Consider the following 24,299-nt stretch of genomic DNA (forward strand, 5'->3'; position numbering starts at 1 on the left):
CCTATAACAAATCCAAAAAGTTAGCACCACAAAAATCACCAACAATCGCGATCGGTACCGGAAACGGAAGCCTGTTAACTAGTATTTTCAAATGATTTTTAAAATCACCAAAAAATACATTACAAACACTTTTTTTTTGTATTTTCATTATTATAATATATTATTTTAGATTTATTGTTTCTAAAGATATAATCATGAAAAATATTCCACTTTACAGAAATGAGTGACTTGAATGAAACTGGATTGATGTACTTGTGGGGACATTTAAAGAACCATCCGAAATGCCCACATGGTATGTGCTTTTATCTTTACACTTATACCCCTTTAACTTTCCGAAGGAAGAAGCTAAGTAATTGAAATAAATAAAAGTTAGAGTAAATCAAATAAGAATTAGTATAAGAGTCTAAGGCTGAAAACTACAATATACCCTACGGTATATCTGTAATAATTACGTAAATTCACGAAATTTACATCCATTGAAAAGACAGTGGAAGACTAGATATTTCAAACGCCGCTAATGTAATATGCAAGGCAGGCGTAGAGATGAACTGTGTTGACGAATTTTTATGGTGTTTATTGTGAACTGCAAGTCGTCAATATGTTCATTCCAGGTAGAATAATCAAATTCTAAATATTTTTCAAATATTTTTTTAATTTTGTTATTGTTGCGTTTGGTCGGGTTTGCTTATAACTAGTATTTTGGAGTTTTAGCGTGCCTTATCCCAAATTTTTCTGTTAATTTCATCAAGGTTTTATTATAAATTAGGTGCCGTTATATAAACGGAGAATCCGCAGTGTTTCCAAACGCAAAGTGACCCGCTTGTGGAATTCAGATTTTATCGTGATCTCGTTAGCTTTCTTGCTTGAAAGTATTTTTTACCTATTTAGTAAATAGGTCTACAAACCCTAAAACTGATTGGTTTCTTCTCTTTTTTGAACTGCGCTGTGGACCCATGATATCGACTGCTACTATGGCCCATGGTTCTTCTGTAACTATTTTTTTTCATTAATCCTATCTAATGTAGGTTACTTTGCATCCCTTTCGTGCAGGGAATTACCGGGCTCTATTTCATGGTAACATTTCTGTTACATAGCATACCGTTACCGCATTCTTGTCAAGAACTTTCCAGTATTATGCGCAAGGCATGCAATGCACATGCTGAGTACCTAGAACATATACTATCCAGGTGTCCACGATCGCGTAATCGGAGACGTTCTTTTCCGACGTCCCCTAGCTGGGTTTCCATATTTTGTTCTGTAGCCACATATTGAACGACGGAATCACTGGTGCTCATGCAATGATCATAAAAGTTGTGGGTTAGAATAAATACACTACTAGCAGACTTTTGCTCGTGAATGCTTACTAACTCCAGCCATATGTTCTTCCCTGTCGCGCAGTTGATGATAAACTTAACTTTGAATATTCTATTGAGGTTAATATCATGTGAATGGCTACAGCATTTTATTTTGCCCATGACTTTATATTCGGATCGGTATCTGTTTGGATCTTCTACGAACTCGATTCGAACGCATTTGTCTTTGGTGAAAAATATTCGAACAGTATCGACAATGGTGTCTTTGTTACATGACGAAAAGACCAGCATCGATTTTCTTTCCTTTCCGATAATTTACGCAGGCTGTAATATATATAGCGCTACAGTAAAAATAAAAACTAAAACCTGAAACTGCCCCCTCCCCCATGGCTTTTTTGTTTTCTTGAATTTTAGAGTAGTGAGTTTCAACTCGATTGAAAAACGTTTTATAGTTTTGGCCAGCTTATAGGGATTTCATCACATTGTGTCTTACGCAATTTCTTCATTAATTATCACGATAGTAAACCCTGCTCCTGAGTTGAAAGCGGAAAGGACGAAACTCCTGGAAATAACGGTATGGAAGCCACGGCCACACTTTACACATCTACAGGGTGGGACCTACCGACCTTGGTCTCGAAGGGTGGGACCTTTCTCCAAAATAGTAGTAGGCTGCTCTGTCCACGGAATCATCACCTGATGAGGAGGGAGCTTTGCCCAATTGGATGCGAGCCCTTATGGTCTTTTGAAACAACTATTTTCCTAAACCTGGAAAAAGGATCTCCATGTACACGTATAATGGATGCATGGTAAGGCCGATGACAATTGCACCATGCCCATAGTTTAAGTGGAGTAAGTGGCAGTATTAAAGCCTTAATATAAAACCAAGCAGACGCTGGTGAAGATAGCATCATTCCTGGACTACTAGTCCGAGCCGAATAAATCTCGGTAACGGTTGCTGGTCCACGGACCAGTTGGGGAAATCAAACATGTGATTCCTAAATTCTTGACTCTGTTATAAGTATGGTTTCGTAATTATCGGTATTGAATTCTTGTCTTTGATTGAAACCCGAAGAGCTCCTGATTTAAATTGATATTGAAGAACGAGCATGGCTTTGCCATGTATTGTTTCAAGAGTAGAGATAGATTTGGTAATGGAAGAGAATAGTATCAGGTTCAGCGATTCACCCAAACATCATTTTTGGTGGAAAACATATCAATGCATACCATCAAGGTCAAATTTGATCGCAGATCAGATAAAAACCCTGCGTCAGTATTAAAAAAAGGCAATATTGCACCAGATTTTATATCGCTAGGGCCAAAAGGCTTCCTTTTTAGCTCTATTCGAAAAAGGGCTTTGAGATTGCAAGATGTAGCAAATTATTCTGCTTTTCACCTTTTTTATAGTAATTATCACTGTGGTTCATGGAATGCTCCAAATACTTTTGACGATTAAATTGTATTAGTATGTATGTATGTATGTATGTATGTGTGTCTTGTAATAAATTTCTGGTATATTTTATAAGAAGGAAAATTAAACCCTATTGAAAGGTAGAATGTACTATAAAAAAAGTAGAATTATTCAAATTAAAAAAAAGAACTTAAAAAATATAAAAATGCGAAAAATTTCCATTGAAACTGTATTGTGGCAAAAAGAATGTTTTGCTTTTGAAAAACAAGTTTCGTTGACAGGTAGTGAGAGTTTTGTATGGAGTATACGTTCAAGGTATGAGTGAAGTGTGAGGGTGGATCTCAGGAGGCGAGTGTGTGTGAGGTGAGTTAAGGAGAAAAAATTAATGTTTAGTTCGGAGGTAAGGCGGGGTTTAGTGAAGTAGGAAAAGTGAGGTTAGGTGGACAAGGATTCAGGTAAAGTTGTGGAGAGGACTTTTGGGCTTTCGAGCGGAACAAGGGTGGTTCTGCTATGATTATGGGATGTTAAATCAAGAGCAACAACGCATGGGTGAAATCCCAACCATATCTCACGTTGTTAGTAATGTGCTGAATGTCCACGGCTTTAGGAGACATCAGTAGGAAGGAAAATATTCTGTACTGAGGGAATGACGAAGCGAGAAAGCGAGTGATAGAGAGTCTAGCGCAAGTGAAGGGTAACATCTCTTGATACTGAAAAGGAAGAGAGGTAGTCAGGATAGCTTGAAGAAAAGCGCGGTACAGAGTGTTTTCAAGAAAAATAGTATACGTAGGTCACCACCCCAAAAAACGGAAGACATTCGAGAAAGGAGGCACTGGGGATGATAATAAGCGAAATTAGAGGACTGAGAGAAGACAGAAGGTGAACTAAAGAGCAGATTGAAGGTATCAGGTAGGACTTGAGGATTAGAAACGCAAAATGGGAAAAGCAAAAGAAAGAGCAGAGAGAGAAAGTATCAGGGTTAGAGAGAGAGTAGTAATGTCGATAAGGAAGGAAAAAAGTTAAAGTGAAGCAGATAGAAGAGAAAAATAGGGTGTGAAAGGAAAAAACGGAAAGGAGGCTAGAGAAGATGGAGGCTAGGTCGGACATAGAAATACGTGGCTGGACGAAACACGAACAGAAAGGGATTTAGGAGAAGGTAGAGAACATGGCAGAAGAAAAAATGAAAAATTGTAGGAACGAAAAGGACGAGACGGCGGCTAGATGAAGAACAAGGGAAATATAGGTGAAAATAGAGAGAACAGAAGGAGGCAGAATGGAGACATAATATCGTAGTAAGAAGCTTGAAGCCAAGGAGCGGGAAAGTAAGGGAGGGGTGGAAAAGCTTCTAGAGGGCATAGGGGGAATGGGGTCTCTACAGGGAAAGAGAGAGTTTTCAAAGAGGATCAAAGGATAAGGTAATAAGTAAAGAGGGGCAGATTCTAAGGGACTGGGCAAGGGACGAGATAGACAAGTATCAGAATCAGTTTGGATTGGTACGCTTTAAAGAGGAGGTGAACGTGTATGTGTGCAGAAGAAGGTATTTAGGAAGAAAAAGAAAGGAATGGTGAAGCCGTGGTGGGATATGGAATGTAAATACATGACCAGAAAGGTGCCAATAAAATGCAATAAGTGAAAATAGGGAATTGAAAAAAGGAAGGAGTACGTAAAAACGAGGAAGGAGCTTAGGTTGATGTGTAAGAAAAAAGCAGAAAAAGGAGAAAGATCTGGAAGATGAGTTTTGAAGTGTTAAATTAGAAGGGGACGTGTGGAAGATATAAAAAAGTTTAGAAAACGTAGGGTGAGGATTAGTGAGAAGATAAGGAGTGAGGAGTGGTGGGAGTTTTTTAAAGAATTATTTCAAAGTTTAGATTTACAGAAGATAAATGGCGGAAAGTATAGATGGAGAATTTGTATGAGGAGAAGATAGAAAATCAGATAAGGAAGTTGAGGATGTATAAAGCAGTAGGGCTTGACGGGATAGAGAACGAAGCATGGCTGTTTAGTACAGAGGTTAGGTAGAGGCTCAAGGTGATAAAAGTATGGAGTGGGTGGAATTCCCAAAAGGGTGGAGAGAGAAGTTGCTTGTGCTACTGTGTAAGAAAGCGAATTGAAGGCTGATAAATATAGAATGAACGAAGAAGGAGTTGATAGTGTACGCGTTTTTTGTTGATTTCAAAGGCGCGTTCCCTTCGGTGGATAGGGGTAGGTTTTGTGACTTGATGAAGGAGAAAGGAGATGAGAGAGGGCTGATCGAGAGGGTAAGAAAGGTAAATGAAGAGACAAAAGGTAGGGTGAGAGGAGCGGAAAAAATGTCGTAGGGTTTCTTGATGGATAAGGGGTTGGGACAAGGGTGTCCGCTTAGCCCGACGCTTCTCGTGATTTCAATTGCGGGCATGGTAAGTAAACCAGTGGAAGGAGTAGTAGGAGGAGCTAGGGTAGGAAGGGTTAGGATATGTTCACTCGCGTATACAGATGACATAGTGCTGCTGGCAATAGTCAATGAAGCCTTAAAGGAGATGATGAGTAGGCTGACAAGATACCTGGATAAGAATAGGTTAGAGCTGAATGTGGGAAAGTTCAAGGTTATGGGTTTCTGGAAATTAGGTGGAAGAGATAAGGAAGGTGAGTGGAAGTGGCAGGGAAAGGTGGTGCAGAAGATAAAAGAGTTTGTTAACCTGGGCTTTCTGTTTCGGAAGAATGGGCGAGTGGATGGTCATCTAAATGTGAGAGTGAGAAGAGTAGTTGATGAAAAAGTAGTTGCTTGTAGATGATTTTGGACAGTGAATGAAATTCTTGAAATCACTAGTTATGAGTCTTATTTTATGGAGTGAGGTTGTGGGAGTGGAAGGAAAGTAGGAAGGTAAATAGGACACAGGAGAAGTATGTACAGAGGACACTGGGATTGTCAAGTAATACACCTAATTATATTGTCAGGAGGGTGGCGAGGAGAGCGAGTTAAGGGATTATAACAGGGAGTCGGACGTGTAAGTATGAAAAAATTTCGTAGAGGGAGGAAGTAAGCTAGATAGGGAGTGGTGATGGTAGAAGGAGAACAGGCGAGGGCTTGGGAAGATGGCGGTTCAAAAGGAAAGGTATTTTAGAACGAATAGACTGCAGATTGATGAAGTGAGAAGTAAGTGTTCATTAAGATGTAGAGAATATGAGGAAGGAGGAAGAGGAATGTGGAAGAAAAGATTGTAACTAGGAATGGGTGTAGATGTAAGTAAAATGTAAGTATTATAAATAGTAGAAAAGTGTTAGCTATTAACTGCGGAAGCAGAGTTTGTCAAAGCAAGAAATTAAGGACATGCGTGCGTCGCGAAGCGAGAAAGGCAAGGCGATAAGAGCGGGTGGTCCTAGAGATAAGGTGTAGTTTTTAGATATGTAAAGAATGGAAGTGTATGCAATATAATCATTTTTATTTAAAAAATACCTTTTAAACAAAAGTTTCAAAAAACAGGCAGCGAGATTCAAGACCGCAATCTGTAGGATGCAAGTCCGAACGTTACGAGACTTGAACTATCTCGTTGGCTGACGAAAAAAATAATAACTAATAATTCAATCAATAATTATCTAGGCTAGTTATGGGGACGTGACATTATAAATTGAACTATTAGGCATTGTTAAGAGCATCAAATAAAAAAATTTCCCGATATAAAAAATTGATTATTGTTTATTTGTAAATTATTATTAAATATTTGTAAAATGTAGCGGTTATCCTAAAAGTTTAAGAAAATCATATTTGTTAAAATATTTTTTTCATCAGCAGACAAGAGTGACAACTTATTTTTAAAAAAACTAAAAACTTTTTCAAACATTCGGATGTGATTAAATGAACGTTATTCGGCAAATAAAATCAGAACAGCAAAAAATAAATAAATTCAATAATGACATTCAGTAGATACAGTTTTCGAAATTTAAGCATATAAAGCTTAATTTTAAATTTGCTCTGAAAATAATAATATTACGTTTATCTGGCTTCAAAAGCTAAACATGTAACGTTTTTTCTTTTCGATTATAATTGTCTTCATTAGCGTAAAGTTTCTAATTTTGAAAATTTACTTCACTTCATTTACACGGCAGTATTGTGGTTAAAATTGTTGAGAAAATTATTCTATTTTACCGCATAAAAAACTACGGGAAACGACTCTTTATTGTCAAAAACTATATGGATCTGGACACCATCATACGTTAATTACACAGGCCTGCAAATAATGGGGTCATGTCAGTTGTTGGAAAGTGGAGGGTCCTTTCCGAAGTAATTTTTTCGTAGAATCCGAATCCGGGGTCACAATTGGCCCATCACGTCAGGATTTTAAGATATTTAAGGTGATGTACCCCAAAAATGGCGTTTTTTGCTACTTTTGAGGTTATGTACATAAGACACAACATTTTTTAGGATTTCAACACCCCCCCCCTCCCTCCCCCCAAGTACAAATTTTCTAGAGAAAGCTTCCAGTAGAAAATGTCTGCCTCAAAGTATTTAGAGCAAATGTTCAAGACATAATGGAACATATCTCGTAATTTCAAATTGGCGTAATTTGGTAAAGAAAAATGGCGATTGAACTCCGTGACTCTCAAATTAAAGAGAAAGAGCAGTTCTATTTGATACAACTAAAGAAAAAATCCCAAAAAATTAGGTGTATTCTGTACATAACCTCAAATGTAGGCAAAAACGCCATTTTCGGGTACATAGCCTTCAAATATCTTAAAATACTGACGTGATGGGCTAATCTTGACCCCGGATTCGGATTCTACGTAAAAATTACTTTGGAAATGACCCTCCACTTTCAAACAAAAAAACTATGTTGGCCTGTGTTATCAATAAAGTTACAGTTGGTCGAAGGTTTAAGAATAGGGTCAACAGCATCAATTTCATGACAGTAAACTTTGACTTGTTATGTTTTGTTGAAAAATCAGTAGAAACGAGCCGAAAAAATCAGGCGTATTCCTTGACATTTTCTGTAAATGTAGGCATCATAAAAATTAGACATTTTAAATAACAGTAGTAGCTTAAAGAGTTAATAATAGAGGAGAACGCCATCTCAGCTCCAAATTGTGATAGAAAGCTCAGACAAAGCTTGAAATAAGTAAAAAATTCAAGTACTACAATGACATACGAAATAAGGTTTCAAAATTATAAAATAATTCACTATTAGCAATTATTCTTTCTATGTTTTTTTTCTTGCGCGAATAAAAGGAGTCATCAGCATCAGTTTGAGTTGAGGGTTACTATTCGGCACTTTCTCCCAGCTACCTGATTACCGGAATGCACTTATATTTATTTTCAGGCTTCTGGAAGAGTTACTAAATTGGGTCTGAATTGAAGAGGCTGAATGGGATTCCTGGAGTGGACAATTATGGTTGGGCATATTGCCTGGATCAGTTAAACTCGCCGCCCCTAAGCGACATAAGAAAACGTAGAAAGAATAATTGCTGATAGCCAATTATTTAATAATTTTGAAACTTCATTTCCTATGTCATTATATTACTTGAATTTTTTTACTTATCTCAAGCTTTAACTGAGCTTTCTATCACAATTTGGAGCTGAGATAAGGTCCACCACTATAATTTACTCTGTAAACAACAATTATTTTAATTTTTTAATTTTTATGACACCTATATTTACAGAAAATTTCCAAATTTAAGAAATTTAAATTAGATTAAAATCCAAATTAAAAATCATATTTAATGTCCAATAATCAAATTGATGTAAACTCCTGTTAAAAAAAAACAAGAATCCAACGACCAAATTTGGACCAAAATTTCAATAAATTCGCCTGAGTTTTTCCCCTCGTTTATACTGATTTTTCAACAAAATATAACAAGTCAAAGTTCGCGGTCGTAAAATTTATGCGGTTGACTGTGTTTTGATAACTTCGGCAAACTGTAACTTTATTGATAATTAATGTATGACGGTGTAATGAATATAGAATTTGTTCGCAATTATATTATCTTTGCAGTGAAGTTTGTTACGTTCTTAAGCGATTTTTTTACTGACTCATTCAAACTTTTGTAGAGGTCAACATTTTTGAAACCTATATTAGATAAGAACGAACCGTAGAAAAAATCCAAACATTTTGTCCAATTGCATCATTACCATTTTTGTGAAGTCAAATTGCCTTCTAGTTTCTTTTCGTGATATTTCAGCAAAATGAGACTGTAGAGAACTGAAATAATGGAACAATGAATACATACTGTGCACAATTTGACACTGCTAGCATATGCAATTGAACCGCTGGCGATCAAAAGGGGAAACGCCCGAAACGCCGTCGTTTTTCTTGGCCGCCGGGTCATATTTTTTCAGGTCAAGTTTTAATTTTTAATGACATGACCTAATAAGAAATTTTATTGCGCATGTTTTTAGTTCTATAAGTAAATGTGATGACTTTATTAGTTTTGGAAATAATCAAGAAAATTGTACTTTTTTCTGCAATCGCAAAATACGAACTTTTTTAGTTCAACTCGCCATATATTCTAAAATAATAGGAATCTTGTAATAAAAAATTCAGAAAATACGCATCATTATATAAAGAAACTAACGGTATTAATAGAATTTCAATGAATTGTCACTAAAAATTTATAACGATTTTAATTCTTCTCATGGGGTAAATTAGATATTGAAAGTTTCAAACGCGTTGGGAGTCGAACGAATTTTCAGAAAATTAAAATTAACTTTCACCTAAGCTTTTGTTAAGATTCAAGGAAGTTTTTTGAAAAATCGCAGGCAATTATGTTTTATAATTTTAAAGTCACAATTGATTTATGATCTCAGCGAGAAGAAAAAAAATCGCTATAAATTTTTAGTGACAATTACTTAAAATTCTATAAATGCCATTAGTTTAGCTATATGATCGTGCATATTTTCTGAATTTTGTATCACAAAATCCCTATTATTGTAGAATTTATGACGAGTTGAACAAAAAAAATTCGTATTTAGCGATTGCAGAAAAAAGTAACATTTGCTTGATTATTTCAAAAACTAATAAAATCATCAAATTTATTTATAAAACTAAAAATATGCGCACTAAAATTTCCTATATGGATGTTGTTAAAAAATTAAAATTTGACCGGGAAAAAAATATTACCCAGGCGCCAACTAGAACGATGGAATTTTGGAAGTATTTCCTTTTGATCGCAAGCGGTTCAATTAAAGGTTAGAATAAGTATATTAGTAATAGTATCATTATTAAACCTGCATTTGTGACTATCCGCGAAGAAAGGCACCTAACGTCCTGGAGAGTAATTGTATAAGACAGGCGACCGTAAGAGAGTCCGCAAGCGGGCATTTGAGCAGTGGGGAGATATCTAGGAAAAGCGTTCCCTACACTATTAAATCTTTACGCGGAAAGGCAGAGCCGAAGATTCACGACACAAGTAGGCTCACGGATACAGCACGTATAGCTGAATTAGTAAGTATTGGGGCTGGTTTTCGTAGGCCTCTTGTTCCATCTAGAAGTGAGCTCATCATGCTTGTATGTGTATCTTAATAACAAAAACAGAAATTGACTTTTAAAAAAATATCTTATGCTTGCCAATCGTATGGTGTAAGAAACTAAATATACATTCACGGGCGTTAGGGCCCTTTCTTCGCGGACGGACACATTTGTATTACCGTTAATCTTACTGACAAAATCCGTTCTTCTCAAACGCGATTTAAATTCTATCAGATCATTCGTAAATGAAAAAACGTATCCGTTACAGGTCCAACTTTATTATTCGGCAAGTATGTTGATGGTGAATTGAAGAAATTTCATGCTTGTTCCGCAATGAGAGATTTCGGACTATGTAATTCCTTCCCGCAACCAAATGACAAAGTACTTAAACGTCAGTTGAATTTTCAAAATGTGTATGAGAAAAAAGGGTTGACCACTTATGATCATAAAAAATTGTATCTCCGCTTAAATCAATTTATGTCTAGTCAGACTGTTAATAGAATTTATTGCCATACTTGCAATATACTTATTTCATGTTCAGAAAAAATAAAACATAAAAATCATGATTTACACAATTTTTTGACGAATTATCAAATGACTCACCCTACTGAATTTTTAAAACCACTAAGTAATGCAAAGAAAGAAGCTCAATATTTCTTTTCGGAAAAAACTACTGAGGATATAGCCCAAATATTACTGAGACTGAAAGCTAAACATGTCTTATGCATTGGCGTACCTCGATTGTACGAGTACATTTTACATCATTATGAAAATGAAATCACATGCCTTCTTTTGGATTTTGATGCAAGATTTGTAAGTATTATTTATCTCAAAGAGTTATGCATTTTAGCATTCTTAGAATTACTTATACAGCTCCATACATAATCCATACATAATCAAATATACTCGTACATGTTTTAAAACCTGCTGAATCTGATAAAATCGGAATATTTACCAATTTTTAGTCACTCTCATGTCAGGGCATGTTTACTTATCTAGCGTTATGCAGAAAGCAGTTTTAGATATAGGGAAGGCAGAAAAAACTTTCGGAAAAATTACATGAGATACGAAACAATTATAGAGAATAGTCATCCCAATTATTTTCAGGTTGGCCACAGCTCAGAGAATACTTTGATTATGTGGAATTTCACGATTTAAAGGAATTCAAAGTATTCCGTGAATTCTATGAGTTCCATGAATTCTCCATGTTTTCTGCTAATTCAATGAATTCTGTCAATATCACGAATTCCATGAATTCTATGAGCTCCGTGAATTCCATGAGTTTCGTGAATCCTATGAATTTCGTGAATTCCATAAGTCCCTTAAATTCCATGAGTTCCTTATTTTTCACAAATTCTTTGCATTCAATCAATTCCTTGAAATCTATGAATTTCGCGAATTACTCGAATTCCATGAATTTCACGAATTCTGTGAATTTCATGAATTTCACGAATTTGGTGAATTCCATAATCTTCTTGCATTGTACTGTCTTTTAGCGGTAAGAGAAATGTTTTCGGAATGAGTCATAGGGAAAAGGCCTCTCCTCCGTGAAATACACTGTATTCTTTTTGTAGAGACTTAAAAAATGTGAAGTGTGTTTTTTTGTTGGCGGATTTAGCCTGATATCTCTTTTCGAGTTATTATAAAGAAGCGCATGTAAAATTTCTACTACGAGATCCAATATTATATATGCAGGCATATGGAGGTCCACTTATGCTGCTGGAAAAGAGAGCTTTGACGCTCGATCCGCAAGCAGTAGAATATGTTTATTTTGTTCGGCTACCGTAAAAAAACCTTTAAGAGTTCTATAGAATTCTGTGCCCGCACCTATCATAAAATATAGACTAGAAGGTCTTTTTAATAGGAAATTGAAAATTCAGATGCCCAAAAGTCCCCCCCCCCCCTGGCTTTGTGAATTATGTCCTCAGCGACTTTGAAAATCCCCTTATACCAAGGTTCAAGAGAATAAAACATTTTTGTAGCATACTTAACTGCCATATTTGACCCCTAATTTAGTTTCCTTAAATCTTCACATCTAATTCTTAATCAGCGACCAAACACAGTCAAGTATTGAGTTTGAACTAGATTGGGAAATGTTTATAGTTATTTCCAGCTTTTTGGGACTTAGAATACACATTGCCTGTAGCCATCACAATAGGATGAATAAATGTATGCTTCTGATTCCTCCATATATTCTTTACTTAATGCCTTAACTCGCTATACTTATAGATCGTGGTTGTATAGATTGACTGCAAACTTCGGTTGACTCTTTCACCATTTTTTCTCGCATCACGATGTCAGGTCGATTGACACGACAAAAAGTGTTCGAGGGATTCGCTCGTATCTCCACATGATCGGCACCGGTCAACCATGTTTTGATGTATCACGTGTTTGCGGCAATTTCTGGTGCTGCCAAACTTGTCCTGTATTGCAATGACGAATCCTTCCGTGTCTGGATACAGAACACCCTTTCTTAGCCAAATATTAGATGCCTCACTATCCACTTCATTTTGATCTAACGTTTTGGGGTGCTCGCCATGGATGACTTTCTGCCTCCAGTATATTTCTATTTCTTCTATGGTTTCTGCCCTGATATTCTAGGCCCCATCTGAGGACAAATTTAAGGGCGTGTAGTCAAGATCCGATTTAAAGATGGTACAGTAAAGCGCAACATTTCGTTTGCTGTTAAAATAATCTCGTAACTGTATAACTTGTGACTCACACAGTTTTTTTTTGGCTACCAATCTTTGTACAGTGTTAGGAGCAACAATGTTGATGGACCAGATGATGTGATCCCAGAAAAACAGCCTTTTGCATCTGCCTCGTTATGGACTGAGAGTAATGCTGGCAACCCGATATTTGCGTATTTTCTTCGCGCCAGTGAGTTTCCTTGCCAATAGGTAAGGATATCTCTACTGAGTTGTTCCGACCATTTAAAACGATTTTCTTGCGTTTGTTCGGGGTTATTGCCTGCTCGTACCCTCGGTTCGGTCCTATTGTCACTCCCAACTAAACCATGGCCTCCATCCGAGAGAGGCTTATTGTGGGTGGCACTGCGCGATGCTGTCCGGTAAAGAGGCTTGCATTAAAAAGTATTGAAAATTTTCATTGACCATGGGGTAACTTGAGAAATATTCAATACTTCTAGAACCCGTTTTCGTTCTTCCATTTTGAATCTCCACAGCAATTAAAGTTATCTCTAAAATTGAATCCCATTCTGTATCTAGCGTCGATATATTTTTCTGAATAGCACATAGCAACCAAGAAGTAGAAAAATTTCAATCCCTTTTACTTTAACAAATTTCGCTACTTTTATTTACTGTTTTTCGAATAATAATGTGGTAAAAAGCTTTTCAAATCATAGTGTCGGTCATTTTACGATGTCACGATTAATTTTCACACAGAAGGTTCTGATGAAAAATAATTTTTTGAATTTTGTTATCATGATTTATATTTTTGTAATTGAAAATATTTGAACAAAGAGAACATTTCACGATGTAATTACGATGTATGCTTGTATATAATGCGACGAGATTTTGCAAATTTCATACTTTTAAAGCGCCTTCTATGCTTCAAACGAAAATTGTGTTTTTAATTTATTGGAGGTTACTTCTGGCAGCTCCGATCGGCTTTAAAAGGCGTTAAAAATCTCATTTTCACCGCCTAAGGAGGATTAAAAAACGAAGGACAGAAACGACATTTCTAGGGATACAAATTTTTTATCCCTTTGAATGCAAGGCTTCTTACCGTGTGATGACGTAACCGCATAATTCTCTGCATTGGGGAGTTAGCTCAATGTAACGTGGCCGACTGCAAGAGCCCGAGCTCTCGGGCTATTACATCGGCACACACAAAAAAGTGGTCTGTCCGACAGACTACATTAGCATATCTATATGTTTTTGGGATCGCTGAATTCGAATCCGGTGTCTAAATAACCAAGTTGGCTCGTATTTATCTGAAAAACGAAAAAATAGACCTAAAATCGACAAAAACAGCGATTTTTTAGGGATATTTATGCAAAAAATATATATTTTCTCGCCCGGTGGACTTAACCATCATATTTATATGTCTTTTGGGTCGCTGAATTTGAATCTGAGGCCCAAATAACCAATTTAGCTCATACTTTTTCGAAAATCGCAAAAATAGACGTAAAATCAGCGAATACAGCGATTTTTTTTGTATACTTTTGCAACAACAAAATTTTTCATGCTCGGTAGTCTAAATCAGCATATCCTTATGTTTTTGGGGTCTCAAAATTCTTGGAATCGTTTTAGGATAGCAATCAGGGTATACAAAAACACCTTGTTACTTGTGCTTATGGGACAGTCGAAATCGCGTTCGTCATTACAAAGAAAAAGATGGCCAAAAAGAACATCGTTTGAGCAAGGACAAAAAAATATAATTGAAGATCCTCTAGTTGACCCAAAAGAAGTTTTGATTCCGCCCCTTCATATCAAGCTGGGTCTTATGAAACATTTTGCCAAAGCGCTTGAGAAGGATGGCGATTCCTATGCGTATTTGGAAGGTCAATTTCCACAACTTTCCGAAGCAAAATTAATAGAGGGGATCTTCGATGGACCGAACGTTTCCACCAGGATATAAAAGAGATGGAGAGGCGATATCAGGGATGTTGGGATATCAACATGATGGCTGACAACTGTTTTAGTTTAAAACGAGATCAAGACAATCAAGGTACCAAACAAGGTTTGATACAAGCGATATAAAGAAAAACAAAAAATAAAAGAACCCTATAAGCGTGAGAGGCAAGGGTACTCACGGTAATAAAGCACCCGAAAGGGAACAGAATTTACTACTTCCACGTCGTTGTTCCTGGGTAACGCTAAAAGTAAATAAAACTTATTTACAAAAAGTCCTACTATTGTCATGCAAGGAGACTAACCCAAATTAAAAATCCCGAAACGTGAGACGCAAAGGGAATCTACAGTGAACGAAAATCCCAGTCGAGGAAGGTAAAGGTTTAATGGTTTTCGTCGATCTTATGTCTAATTTTGCGTGGATGAAGATATATTTTTTTGCAAAAATATGGACGAAAAACCGTTGTTATCGTCGACTTTACCTCTATTTTTGCATTTTTCGATCAAATATGAGCCAACTGGGTTATTTTGACCCCGGATTCGGATTCAGCGACTCCCAAAACATAAGGCTATGTTGCTTTAGACTACCGGGCATGAAAAATTTGTTTGTTGCAAAAGTATACAAGAAAAATCGCTGTATTCTCCGATTTTACGTCTATTTTTGCGTTTTTCGATAAAATATGAGCCAACTGGGTTATTTGAACCCCGGATTTAGAATCAGTGGCCCCAAAAACATAAGGATATGCTGAATAAGTCCACCGGACGAGAAAATATTTTTTTTTGCAGAAATATACCTGAAAAATCGCTGTTTTTGTCGATTTTACATATATTTTTTCGTTCTTCAGAAAAATACGAGCCAACTTGGTTATTTGGACACCGGATTCGAATTCAGCGACCCCAAAAACATATAGATATGCTAGTGTAGTCTGTCGGACAGACCACTTAATTTGTGTACCGGTGTTATTATTATGCAGTAGTGCAAGGCAAAAACTGCCTATAGAATTGATGTAAAACCTATTTTTCTATACTTTAGAATTTTAACATCTCCCATACGGCCTATCTTTACCCTAAAGGCGTAAATGATTTGCAGGAGATGTCATGAATGTCTTTTGGTTCGATAAAATAATCCCCCAGATACTCGCTTCTGAGGCACACCAGTGCATTAGATTCACAAAGTATCTGATAAGCTGTCTCCTCAGGAAAATCATACTTTCTCCAACGAGGGTTGTCTTCACTCCAGTAACTTCTAGATAACACTTCATCTTGAAAAAAGGAAACTTTTTTTATTCAGGAAAGGTTTATTATGTTTTTAAACATAATGCAAAATATGTTACGTAACGGCGGGTAGGGGGAGCTTGAAGAAAATATCACGGGTTGCTGCATGGTAGAGAGAGGATTAAAAATGGTATAAAATAAAGTTAGGTAATAGACAATATATAATGTACGTAAGATAGCAATTTCTTTTTTGGTCATTAAACATGTATCTTTTACAGCACAATTTTTTTGGACCACTAGAATACGCCTGGTATAATTTATTCAACCACCATTTCTTTAACAATGAGTCGAAAAAAATATTTAAGGACTTTCTCACTCAAGGTGGTGGTAAGGATATATACTTGGTATGTGATCCTCCATTTGGTGGCCGTGTGGAACCAATGTCGCAGACCATTAAAACTATCTATGAGAATCATAAAAAGTGGAACAACTTGCACAGCATCGATGATGAACTAAAAATTCTGTTCGTTTTTCCTTATTTTATGGAATCAGTGATTAAAATGAAATCTAATCCTCCTGGAATCACTGGAGGTTTAAGTGCCTTAGAAATGACCGACTATAAAGTGGAATATGATAATCATCCTATCTTTCATGGAAAGTCGATTGCTAAGAAGCGAAGATCACCTGTTCGCATCTTTACGAACGTTAAATCAAGTTTAATAATATTGCCAAAATCCGACGGTTACAAATATTGCAGAATATGTCAACGATGGGTTGGACCAGAAAATATCCATTGCAAAAAATGTGAGAAATGTACTTCTAAAGATGGTAGTCAATATAAGCACTGTGATGTCTGTGAGCGATGTGTTAAAAGTTCCTGGGATCATTGTGACGTTTGTAAACGATGTACATTAAAAACACACCAGTGTCATAAACAGACAAAAATTGGCGGCAAATGCTTTCAATGTTACGAAAATGGTAAGTTTTTACATTTAAAAAATTCAATGTATGTATTTACACCCGTACTCTTTAATGCCTTAGGATTTCGCATGCCCTGTCCTTCTCACATCTCTAGGCCGACAACACTCCTATACCTGCTCTCATTGTCTGGCATCTGTCAAGACCGTTCTACAATAAAACGACTACTCTTTATCGCTAATCTAGCCCCTATTCAGGATTCTGCCATGATCGGTCGAGAAGATTAGTGACGTTAAATTTTCGCGACATTACTAATTGTTAGGTAGTTTTTATATACATGCCAATAAGCTGGAAGTGCCAGAAAATGTTTTTCAGAGTACTTCATTTTTTTCAAATTGTCATATAAAATTATGAAACAATGATTCTGCATTCGTAAAAGTAAATTTATATTACTGGGCAGTGGCAAAAAGTAAAAGCTCCAATTTAAACATTGTTTTCATCGTTTATCGACAGACCAGTTTGGATGTAATCGCGCGAATCGATGCTTAACACTCGAGTTCTCGACGAGTCGAGAATCACTTTTATTGTTAAACATGTTGATTAAATTTCTTAAAAACGTATACAATAAGAATTTACTTATTTTATTTTAATCAATTGAAATTCAATCAATCGCAGGTCGATAATTTAGGTTTCATTCAATTATTTCTTTGCTTTATCCGCAGCTTACTTGATTTCGGGGGTGGTCAATATTCGTCACTCGAATCCATTTTTCAAATCTCAGAAAATCGCGTACGACACAGCTCGACATAGTAACACGAGAACGAGTCACGGATTTAAATTTGCTCTGTTGAGAAGCGCCTACCAGAGTTGTTGATGGCACCGCGTGACGGGTTTTCACACGGATGTTCAGACTTAAAAAGCTTGTCCTCACTAGTGGGAAAAACATACTATTTTTCAACGCTCACATCAACGGTTTATTAATCGCTTTTTTTGTCCACTATTTTCAGACGAAAAAAAACGTCCTTTTCGCGTAAGTTTATTTTCAGAATTTTACATTTTTATTATTGTTTATGATATGTATATTATAGCAGTGTGATAAAAATCATACTAAGGTGTAAGTGCGATATCTGTTTTTTTATATTTTTCAAATCAATTGAAATATCATACTATTTCAAGTATGTAAGGTTCTCAATGTCATAATAATAATTCTTATAAGTTACAAAATAGAACAAAAATATTATAAGAAACAGCAGGTATTTAATTTATAATGACGGAAGTACCATTTTCTGAGATTTGGATTTTTTGGGGTTTTTGAACACATATCACACTAATCCATAATGGCGAAGAATTGGAAATCGTCGACGCACTACCAAAGAAAAGTACAAATATTTCTTCAGGTAATTTCTTGTTTATTCAAGAAGTGGAAGATTAAAATTAGAAAGGCCAGTGATAATTTTGGCTAATTTTGTACAAGAATCTTCTCAAATATTTGAAATATCATTAGTTAAAGTAAAACTCCTAATTTTGTAAAAATACTTCTAAATAAAATTATTGTAGATAATATATTCACTAAAATACAAAAAACTTGGAATTCGTAAAATTTAAAATCGAAATGTATTGCATTTTCAACACAATAGTTGAATTTTTATCCCAAAAAAGATTTTCTCTCCATATAGATGAAATTTCTATTAAAAGAGGCGAGTTTTTAAAAAAGTTAAAGATGTAACCAATTTATAAAATTTTCAAACAAAAAAGACGGATTTTTTGAAAACTGTTAAATTTTTAACAAAAGAGTTAATGTTCAACCAAGTAAGATAAAATTTTCATCCAAGAAGGATAACTTTTCTGTAATAAAGGATGAAATTTCAATCCAAAAGGATGAATTTTTAACAACATAGTTGAACTTTCGACCGAAAATGATGACTTTAACAAAACAGTTGAATTTTAAGCATACAAGTATTTTCAATCAAATCGTCAAATTTTCAATAAAAAATGATTAAAATTTAATCAGATATTTGAATTTTTAGGACAAAACGACAAACTTTTAGAAGTCAGTTATATTTTCAATAAGATAGTTGATTTCCCAAACAAAAAGTAAAATTTTTAACAAACAAGACTAATTTTCTACCCAAAAAATACGACTTGTATAGTTATATATACTCCCGAAGGAATAACCCCTATGCGGGTTTTCTACAAGGACGGACGAACCCTTTCCCGTGCTGAAAATAAGTTACAGGAAAACACGACGACTAACCGGCGTAACGTTCACATTGAGTGGACGAGTCCATTCAGGGATAACTTGCTATACTGCTAAGGTGCCAGACTACCTATTGAAAACTGGAAATGCGCGCGAAGCACTTACTAAACCAGTACATGAATAAGCTAAAGATGAAGATGAGGAAGCGACATTGAGTCCAACCGCAGCAAGCAGGCACAGCTGAAATGGTTGTCTTCCTTCGTGAGGATATCTCGGAACAAGAAGATTGGATATTCGAGACAGAATGCGTCCCGTGTTCAGTGTGTGATTCACTACATAACACCTAGTATACCGTTCACGGAAAGGGTTCGAAAGTTCGCCTAAGAACTAATGCTTTTCAATGACACATTGAACAAGTAAAAGTTGCTGACAATCAAGCAGCATAGTGTTGACAAAATACGGATGTTATCTGACGCAAGGAGAATACAGAAGAGGGAGAGATGGATTAGAGAGAATCAACAGTTTCTTTCTAAATTAGTGGGTACGATACAGAGATATTTTGTTTCGCTTACCCGGCCAGGAACTCTTTTTTATTTCCTACTACTGCTGCAAGTCAGAAAAGAGAGAGAGAGAGATAGAGATAACTGCCTAACTGTATTCACTCTCTCGAAGCATGCACTTAAATCTTTTTTCGTACTTCAAATTTTATTTTATTCGACACAAGTCCAAACCCGAGTAACCGGCACTATCCGTCCACTTGGACTCAGGTATCGCTTATTTATTTTTGTAAAAACTGGTCTGGCAGCTACAATGCGTACCAGATCTGTTTTAATAAACTAAAGTTCCAATTCTTTGGCACCTGGCACTCTTCGTTCACTAAAGCACCTTTTCAGACTAAAAAAAAGAGAAAAAACAACCATTTCCAATCACTCAACAACTTAGTTTGGTAGCCACAATGCGTACCATACTAATTCTCGAGTAAAGGAGAATGATTATTTTTCTTTTGGAAGAAAAATTCTATATCCTCGATTTTATTTTAACGTTCTTCGTGCTGTCAGATCCACGGTTACCCAAAGCCATACATAATTAACAGTGTGTGTGTGTGTGTGTGTGTGTGTGTGTGTGTGTGTGTGTGTGACGTCGCCGAAGAAAGACGGCTTACTCTAGAAAAATCTAAATCCAGATTTCATACCTTTCAATAGTTTCTGAGTTGCTCATTATAATAAAAGCATCGAAAAAAGTTTCCGAGCGTTATTATAGGTAATAATTAAGTTTTTAGATACCCGAGAAATCTGGCTTTCAATCGAGAGCTCGAGATCCCGTGAAACACCTTCCACCACTCACCACTACATCTTTGCGTCTCATCTATGCCCCGTCCGTGAGCCACGTCCACGATCTATCTCTTTCGGTGGGAATGAAATAGTAAGTGGAGAGGGAAGATTTCGTGATTCTTTCCTCTCTCCTAAAAAGTTACGTCTATCGGGTCGAATCATGGTTTAGTCCAATAAGGGAATTTATAGTATTTTAAACTTTTCTGGTTTGATAAATGACGAGTTATTTCTCTTAAAACGTTAGTGGTAAAATAATTCCTTCTTGCTGCCACATCCACGATTACCCATAGACGTAAATAATTGACATTTTATATACATATATGTATTAAAAACTTATCATAAGGAGAACCGCAGGATTTTGCCGGGAGCGGGTGCTAACCTGAAAAATTGCACCCGCTCCCAGCAAAATCGCGGTAAAATTTCAGCCACAACCACGTCTCATGACCGTGAGATAGGTGGATACAGTTTGTAACGGAATCAATACGACGATCCGGCAAAAGTTTCGTGCACCCTAAGAAGACGGAGTGATCCAAGGACTATCGCCTTCTGCATTTTTCCCGCAGGTGTTTTAGCATATTGTTGACACGCAGGGATGCTTTTTAGGCCATTAGCGAGTGAAGCTTGGCACCTCCAAGAGCGCCGATGATAAGTACGATTAGTTTAACAGAATATTCTGGCCTCGAGTGTGTAACAGAAACAATTGTCGAGAATATAAAGTTCCAGTATATGCGGCACTTCCCATTAACGACAATTGACTCGATTTCCCTAGGAGCATTTAGAGGAGCGATATTAAGGTTAATGCTGTAAGAGTGATAGAGATGGTAATAAAGCACTCTTAGTGCCGCATTGTGACTTTGATTGTAGGTTGTTCCCGCATGAGTTGGACAACTAGATAGTATGTGAGCTAAATGCTTGGGGTGTGGATGGCACGCCCTGCAGCTATCGTCGGGAATGTACGAATGTACGGCTTCGCTAGAATGGAATATTTTGTTTTTCTTAGAAAATCATCCTTATAAGATTCCAGGAAACCAGGCATTTTCTATAGGTAAATAAACATGACATCTCTCAAGGTACTTGTAGCTCTTTTCATTGTCCCTTGAAACTCGTAGTATATTCCGCTGCTAGTCGGCAATGGGGTGATCTGATAGGTTGGTCCATTCGGTTCTTGCCCACAATAGCCATGGGTGTTCAGGGCAAGTACTAGTAGGAGGGCGCAGTACATTTCCATATTCCTGCAGTACCAAAACGTTTAACTAAAAGGGATCTGATTTAATTAACTAATTGGGGGGGGGGGGGGGGGGGGGGGGGGCTTTTAGCAATGTGTAACCATAAACTTACCCTTATGTTTGGAAAAAATTTCGTCGATTTCATTCCCTAAGATAGCATTAATTAATTTATTTATTTATTTATTTTGTCTCACTTCATTATATACATAAACCTTACTTCCGATTTTCGCATTTAACAGTTTTGCCTTTTCATCACAGTATTTATTTGAGCGATGCTTTGCCTTTATTAGATTCGTCGCGGCTATCTTTTGGATTTCGGAAAGTCGCACGGTCAAATATCGTAGATAAGACCCTACGTTTCTAATTCTGGGCCTAGCGGAAAAGAGGTGAGTATTCTGGCTTCACGACCGAAAACCAGTTCGCATGGCGTGAAATTAGTCACCTCGTGCATGGAAGTATTGTAAGTGAACATAGCGAATGGGAGGAATCGGTCCCAATGGTCCGCTTTCATCAGTGAGAATACATCTAGGGCACCTTACTGTGAAAATAGGTCCTTTGCGACTGCATGTGCAATTGTGGTGATCTTTAGATTTGGTATGTGAACGCCAATACAATAATTGCTGAAGTTATCTTGCATAGTAAGTATGTGCCGATTTCCATTAGGTGTAGTAGGCAGTTTTCCGACTGTATCTAAAGATACTTTGTAGAAAGGTTCGACTAGCGTATCGATAATCAGTATTTGTTCTCGGGTACGAGCTCGCATGAATGAGAAGTAATCACGACTTTGCCCTCCTTCGGTTGGCATACCCAGAGGTTTTTAAAATCAAGGCTCTCTAAAGCCACTAGGAGCTTAGCGATTGGGTTTGTTGGTTCACAATACTCAGAAATAAAGTGGGCGTAGTTATCTCTTCTGCACGTAAGGGGCTCTGATCATCAATGGGCGATCTGAGACTCATCTGTATAGGTGGTTATTGACTTTATTTCAACATGATCCATGGGTTCAGGAGAGGATGCGGGGGGGGGGGGGGGGGGGGGGGGGGGGGGGGGGGGGGGGGGGGGGTGAAGAATCGATATAGGGCATTTAGAAAACTATCCGGGAGCTAGAGAAATTATGGGGTCCCGTTTTGACTTCCGTTATCGTTTCGAACTCTTGTAAGCTTCGCGGTTGAATTTTTGACTTTATTGTACTTCTGACCTCACTTACTCCTTCGGAGCTGAATTCAGTAGTCACCAAAGCGGTTGACCTTGCTTTCGAAAAGGTAGATACTGCAGGGGTAGGGAATAGCGATCTTCGTGAGGGTGGTTTCCATATGCTCTGGAAGACCTTTAAAACGCACCGTACTTTTTCTTCTTCCTTCCATTGACTTTTCATGTTGTTCGCATGATTCTGGCTCGGCATTTCTTAGTTCATGTCTATCTTGGGAGGGACTCGGCAAGTTGCCTAAATTTCCTTGATTCACTTCTGAGGAAACTACTTTTTCATATCTTTTCAAAAATGAGTTAAGTCTTTGGGCGAATACGTCATAATTTTATTCTTAGCATGGTTGGTGGGATCTATTCCGCGTTCCTTTAGGGACTCATCAATGTGCATAATTGATTTTTGTAGGTCCTTTTTCAATTTTTTACCTTCCTTATCGATCATTCATCCTTTTTCCATTTCACTATCTTTACTTTCAGATGTTTCATCTGAAGAAGATGAACTGTCGCTGGATACAGGAGTGTCTCCGATTGCGTTAGCCCTTCTTCTTAGCACTCTCTTACCTATACTTGTTCCGCCGAAATTAGATATTTTGATTCTAGCAAGGGGTGGATATGCTTCATCACTGTCAGTATCTTTATGTTTTGAAGATCCTGTAGGCCTTCCTCTAGATCTGGGGACTTTTCGTACTTCGGTAGAAAGTGGTAGATCTGAAGTAGTTTTTGTTTTTAAAGGTTTGAAGTAAGTGGGTTTCCCAATGGAGGGCTTTGTCCATGGTTCCGTGTTTTCCATGGATTTGGGAGGAATGGGGGTAGGTTTCTTTAGAATAGATACCCTTGGTACCTCCTAAATTTCCTTTTAAATTATTTCCGCCTGTTGAGTTTTCCATGAGCTAACGACCTTTTTAAAAGAGGTTGATGGTTTTGGAAACGTTTTGAGAGTAGACTTTCTTGACATTTTTGTAGATGCTACTTGAGCCTCCTTCTCATCGTTCGTTTCCCGTTGGGTTCTTGCAGAACGTGTTATGGGTGAGACTTTAGTTTTTTCATTCGCTATGAAATTTTCATAACTCACTCAATACGTTCCATTACGTCGAATCTAGTTTCTAGTTTTGGAACTGGATCCTCTGAAAGTGTTGATTCAGCTAAATCGTCAGAGTTAGTTATGTCCGAGAAATGTGTTGACTCCAACTCTTTGTCTTCAGGCACGGTGTTACCTGATAGGGCTTCGACGCTCCTATTTATCTTTCCGTGTCTGTACTGATATTTATATAGATACTCCCTGAGTCCAATAATCCCGCTTTCTAGTTGTTTTTGTAGCTAAATTTTTCTTGTTCCATGGATTCGTACGCAGATCGATACGGTTTTCTGTGTACTATCTTATCATCAGATGTGAGTATTCGGTGTTGAATCAGATGGGTGCAGGTTGATTTTTCACCATTCAAGTGAAAAATGTCTACGCG

At 36.9% G+C, this 24,299-nt stretch overlaps 1 protein-coding gene across 12 annotated transcripts in view; it reads left to right on the forward strand.

Moving 5' to 3' along the window:
• The window catches only part of LOC117167986 (rRNA N6-adenosine-methyltransferase ZCCHC4), a 223,859-nt gene that overhangs the window by 113,465 nt on the left and 86,095 nt on the right, over nucleotides 1-24,299 (forward strand). For 8 of the 12 annotated variants that reach the window (XM_033353280.1, XM_033353277.1, XM_033353275.1 and 5 more), the window contains 3 exons: nucleotides 218-292; nucleotides 10,426-10,970; nucleotides 16,246-16,945. In XM_033353280.1, the coding sequence (XP_033209171.1) occupies nucleotides 220-292; nucleotides 10,426-10,970; nucleotides 16,246-16,945 (1,318 nt within the window). In that variant the 5' untranslated portion in view covers nucleotides 218-219. Of the gene's footprint in view, nucleotides 1-217; nucleotides 293-583; nucleotides 612-10,425; nucleotides 10,971-16,245; nucleotides 16,946-24,299 lie in introns of those variants that run through there. The other 4 variants (XM_033353282.1, XM_033353285.1, XM_033353283.1 and 1 more) reach the window with 2 other exon arrangements.

This window comes from Belonocnema kinseyi, chromosome 2 (genome assembly GCF_010883055.1).
Source record: "Belonocnema kinseyi isolate 2016_QV_RU_SX_M_011 chromosome 2, B_treatae_v1, whole genome shotgun sequence".
Lineage (NCBI taxonomy): Eukaryota > Metazoa > Arthropoda > Insecta > Hymenoptera > Cynipidae > Belonocnema > Belonocnema kinseyi.